General features: G+C 42.4%; 1 protein-coding gene across 1 annotated transcript; it reads right to left on the bottom strand.

Annotated features, from left to right (window-relative positions):
• Nucleotides 1-3,384: 3,384 nt before the first annotated feature.
• Nucleotides 3,385-4,935, bottom strand: LOC129716879 (uncharacterized). The gene has a single exon (XM_055666723.1). It carries the CDS (start codon nucleotides 4,933-4,935, stop codon nucleotides 3,385-3,387), a length of 1,551 nt encoding a protein of 516 aa, XP_055522698.1.
• Between the last annotated feature and the right edge of the window lie 903 nt (nucleotides 4,936-5,838).

Raw genomic sequence — 5,838 nt, forward strand, 5'->3', positions numbered from 1 at the left:
GTAAGGCTCGGCCGGTCATCGTGATCAAACCGGTCGAGACTTCTCAATCTAGTGAAGATACTAGAAATTTTTTGAAAAAAACTTTAGATCCAAAAATCCACAAAATTAGGAATTTTAGAAACGGTAAGAATGGCTCGATAATTGCAGAGTGTGCAGTAGGGGATAATGATGAGGTTGTTAAAAAAGACATTGAAAGCAACCTAGGTGAACGATATAATGCTGTTATTCCCACAATCGCGAAGTCTAAGTTAAAAATTGTGAGTGATCGATATTCCTCCCTCCGATGAATTCATAGACTTGTTAAAAATTCAGAATGATAGTATCGGCTTTAAAGAAGTAAAGGTTATTGCCGAGTATGAAAATTCACGCTTCAAATATAAAAAGCTTAATGTGATAATCGAAGTTGATTAAGACACTTATAACTGCCTAATAAATGCTGGGAAAGGTAGCATTGGGTGGGACAAGTGTTTTGTACGAGAGGCCACAAATGTATTGCGTTGCTTTAAATGTGGAGAATTTGGTCATAAAAGCACAGAGTGTGTTAATCCTGAGACATGTTCTAAGTGCAGTGGAAAGCACAAAACATCGGAATGCGCTTCTACTGATTATAATTGCGTGAATTGTTTAAAACATAATAATGAGTTAAAAATGAAAGTGTTCGCAGTGTTTAGTTGTCCGGAGACTGTTTGAAAAAAGAAAAAGCAACATGTTGTATTGTTGCAAACATTGAAGCGCTTTGGTATCGTAGGGACAGCATACAAATGGATTGAAAGCTATTTGTGTGCTAGAACTCAGAAGAATCATTTTTAAGATTCTGAATCAGTTTCCGTTGCTAATACACTGGGTGTACCGCAAGGAAATGTTTTAGGGCCCATTTTGTTTATAATTTATATTAATGACATGAAGCGAGTTTTACGGTTTTGCGATGTAAATTTATTTGCCGACGACACTGTTCTGTTCATTGCGGCTCAAAACCCAAATGATGTTGAAACACTTTTAAACCAAGATTTACATTATCTGGCGAATTGGTTAAATTAGAAAAAAAAACTGAAACTAAACATTAGCAAAACAAAATATTTGATTATTTCTTCGGTCAACTCCAGACCAGAAGTAAATATTGCAATTAATGGTGAGACGTTAACTTTCAAGTCTCCCATTGACAACATCATCAAAAAAATGGCTAAAAAATATATTCTGTGCCGTTTAAAAAATGAATTGACTGTTAGTAGTAAAATTTTGTTGTATAAGTCAATCATTTCACCACATATAGACTTTTGCTCATTTGCTTGCAAATAATACACAAATATTGAGATTACAGCGGTTACAAAATAAAGCAACGCGATTAATATGAAAATGTAACAAATACACTTCCTCAAGTTGCTGGACGCTGGACGCGTTGCAATGGCTTTCTATGGAGCAACGAGTATATTTTTTGACAATGGTGTTTCCTTATAAAATTTTTAATGATATGCTGCCTCGATATTTGTGTGATCGAATTAATAGGGGAAGTGATTTTTATAGGTACAACACTAGAAACGCGGAGGACGCTAGAACACCACACTTTTTATTTAGTAGATCACAGAACTCTCTGTTGTACAAAGAATTAACTTTTTCAATTCGATGCCCAGACAAGTGCAACGTGCAGCAACAATGGCGGAGTTTAAAAGGCTTTGTATTTCACAAATAAAGTCTGTTTTGTAGACAGATTTCAACGAATATTTTGTAAATTAATGAAGAAGATTATAATATTTAAGTATTTTTTTTTAATTTATCTGGTACACTAAGTTATTACGTCATTGATGATGATGAATTTTTGTTTGAATATAGCTAAAAATATGTTTGAGCCACGCGCGCGTAAACTGACATAGACAATCTGGATACTGAGTACATCAGGGTTAAACCCCTGAAATTGAAACAAAAGGCATATCGGGTTGATAAGTTGCTTTTTGGTTTGTAATACACTGAATTCTGTTTTTACGCGACCTTTTTTTACGTGATTTTATTTTACGCGATTTTCTTGAAATTACGCGATGTGTGACATGGGAAATATTGTTTATGAGCAAATATGTAACACACACACAAACATACACACACATACACATACATAGACATACATACACACACTTACCACATAGCGAAAGGTTTTGTAACGACGCGATCTTTTTTTACGCGATTTGCTCCAAATTACGCGATTTTTTTTTACGCGATTTGTTCGAAATTACGCGATTTTTTTTTTACGCGATTCTTTTTTAGCGCACGTATCAATCGCGTAAAAAGAGAATCCAGTGTAGTATATACAGGCCCGTAGCTACCGAGGGGGCTTAGCCCCCCCACGCGTTTTCATTGCCCCGCCACCAGGCTTTCGAATACACCGACTCTTCTATCATTTTCCCCTGATAAAATAATATGCTAGAGCAATTAAGTTAGCTGGTGAGAATATGGCAATCGTTCGTTGGGGAATCCTGTTTTTTGCTCAATGTCCTACTGCGCTGTTTTGCTGCATTATTTCTTAGTTCGCTATTATGTATATACTTTTATTGAACGGAGGTAGAAAGAATCGATCAGAGTAACATCTGATTAACAATTCGTGCCGACCGGGTGGACTTGCTCTGCACACAAGTGTGTAGTGTCATTTCTTGCTCTGCCAGCTACTGTGCTAACCATGAGGCAATGTAATCTGTTTTTTAATATTCCCGTAGACGGCGTTGCTGGCATTCGCTTAGTTTTTGCAGGCGAACAAGAAAGAAGGGAATATCATCACGCACATTTTGTTAATTACATATGAAAGTTCACGTAAATGCGATTAACCTTTAAAACCTATTAACACCGTCAACGCGAAACGCATTAATATCAATGTTTATTAGTAGCCAAGCTATGTCAAGTGCATTATTTAGGCAAAGCAGAGGGTATCCTACAACATCCTAGAGCAATTTTATTCTATAAAGAATTCGTTCGAAACCACAATTGGATTTTAGATTTTTACTCCGTCGAGAGCTGAGCAGCTGAAATTAGTGCTCACTCAATCGGAGATGTGTAAATTAATGTTTTTTTTTGCACCATAAATCACAGTGCTCTTCTTTTGAATGCGTTTTTAAAAGTTCGTGGTTTTAAAAATGGCTATTGAGTTTACGCGGTCCGAAAAGCGTCGGAGAGAACTACGGATTTCGTTCGGATGGATAAAACACGCGAGGCACGTTTGATACAATAAATTCAACTGATATATTTCTATTGACTACAACTGGCTTTTATATGATCGAATAGTGTGAAGCAAGACTCAAAAATTCAAACAAAAGGTATACAAATTCGCAAATTGGAGTTATGAGGAGAGATACAGAGTTTGGCATTAAAAGAAATTGAATTACAAAAGGCAACGGCGAGACGTACTTAGATTCCGTCACACCATAAACCGCCCACCAAATTACGTCTGGGAATTTCCGCTCCATTCCGTCCTGGCACGTACTCGTCATCATCCAACGGGATGCGCCGAAGTCGTCGTACATCTCGCCGCGTGGTACCATTGGCAGTCTTGACATCCACCACCCTGACGTGGCCATCGGTTCCAGGGAAAGTGCCGACAATGCGGCCCATCGGCCATTGCTTAGGCTTCTCGTTGTCGTCCACCAACAGCACAAAATCTCCTGCTGAAATATTCGGAGCTGCTTTCTGCCACTTTGCCATGCGCTGAAGGGATAGCACATATTCTTTCTGCCACCGAGCTCGAAACTGTTGTGCGATGCGTTGAACAAACTCCCATCTGCTGAGGGAACCGATATGACGTTCTAACTGATTGATCTCCGGCACAGAATGTAGTGGTCGACCGATGAGAAAATGGGCTGGTGTGAGAGGTTGAGGGTCGTTCGGGTCATTAGAGAGTGGAGAAATCGGCCGAGAGTTCATACAAGCCGAAACTTGCGCGAGAACGGTACTCAGTTCTTCGAATGCGAAACAAGCATCACCACCGATTTTGCTCAGAAAAGATTTCGCTACCTTCACGCCTGCCTCCCAGAGGCCCCCGTGATGTGGGGATCGCGCAGGAATGAACTTCCACTCAATTCCCTTGTTGGAGAAGAAGTCGGTCACTTGATCGTTCCGTTCGGTTTCGTTGATGTGTCGATATAATTCGCGGAACTTTCGGGCTGCTCCCCGAAAGTTGGTAGCGTTGTCCGAGTGAATTCTGCTCGGCAATCCGTATCGGCTGCTAAAACGGATGAATGCAGCAATGAAGGCAGATGTACTGAGGTCCGACACAGCTTCAAGATGCACGGCACGGGTGCAAAAGCACACGAAAAGTGCTATGTAGCCTTTGCTAGATGTAGCGCCACGTGTACGCCGATTGATGATGTTAACAGGCCCAGCATAATCAATGCCGGTGATAGAGAAGGGGGGATTCGGTGCTAGGCGATCTACAGGAATCTGTCCCATCAGCTGATGCAATTGTGTAGGTCTTGCACGCATACATTCGACGCAGGATCGACAAGTCTTGCGTGCAGCACTCGTTCCTCCGACAATCCAAAACCGTCGCCGTACAGCATTCAGCAGTGATTGCGGACCACAGTGGAGTTGTTCGTGGTGCTCGTGATGGAGAATGAGTGCGGTGAGGATTGAGTGGCGGGGCAGCAAAATCGGGTGCTTCGTGTTGTAACTTAGCTCTGAAAGTTGCAGCCTACCGCCCACCCTGAGAAGATGTCGTTCATCCAGATAAGGCTTCAACTGGCGAAGAGAGCTGCTACGATTTACTTCACTTTTGCGTTCTAGGCGATTGATCTCTTGTTGGTAATGTTGATTCTGCACGTGTCGTATATAGACTTCCATGGCATTCTCAATCTCTTGGGGCATAAGGCGATTTGATACTCTCTGCTCTCGATGGGAGAAACGTAGCATTCGCGCTGTGATGCGCAAAAGAAGCTGTAAATTTGGATAGTATCGGGCTAGCATGTCGTCGATAAATTGGTTTTCGTATACAACCAAACACGCCACGGCAGTCGATCGTTGCTCCCTTTCCACTTGTCGTTGTTGAGTGGCGTCAAGAGCACAAGTGAGTGTAACTTCGTCGGAAAGTGACTTGATCTAGCCTGGTCCATGCCACCAAAGGGAATTGTTGATCAATTGCTCTGGCAGAGCACCACGTGAGATTACATCGGCTGGGTTGCTGTGTGTATCTACATGATGCCAATTGATTGCAGGTAGGATCGTAGTGATTTCTGCCACCCGGTTGGCAACAAATGTTTTCCATCTCGAAGCTCCTCCGTGAATCCATGCCAGTGCAACAGTTGAATCCGAAAAAGCCCGCACTTCATGGAAATGTATAGGGTTTGCCTTCATCACATTCGCTATCAGCCGGGACAGAGTCACTGCCGCACACAACTCCAAGCGGGGTAATGTTGTTCGTCCATTCCCAATCGGTGCTGTCTTGGATTTCGCACACAGCAAGTGCGACGATGTATTGCCGCAACCACCGATGGCCCGAATGTAGAGACAAGCACCCATGGCTCGCTCGGATGCATCACTGTAGCCGTGCAGATAGACGCGAGAGGCTTGACGCATGCCAATCACTCGACGTGGTACCTGTAATGAATTCAGATCGGAAAGGCTTTGCACAAATACTAACCAATTTTGAACCAACTCACCCGGGGGTGTTTCGTCCCAGTCCACCTTCAGCTCCCACAGTTGCTGCATGACCATTTTCGCTTTGATGACTATCGGGGCTAGTAAGCCTAGGGGGTCGAAAATGCTGGCGATTTGCGAAAGCATGGTCCGCTTTGTGGGTTGAAAGATCTTGTGCGTTGAGCTGGAGAACTGGAATACGTCGCTGCACGGCTGCCAGTGTATGCCAAGAGC

The sequence above is a fragment of the Wyeomyia smithii genome, chromosome 1 (genome assembly GCF_029784165.1).
Source record: "Wyeomyia smithii strain HCP4-BCI-WySm-NY-G18 chromosome 1, ASM2978416v1, whole genome shotgun sequence".
NCBI lineage: Eukaryota > Metazoa > Arthropoda > Insecta > Diptera > Culicidae > Wyeomyia > Wyeomyia smithii.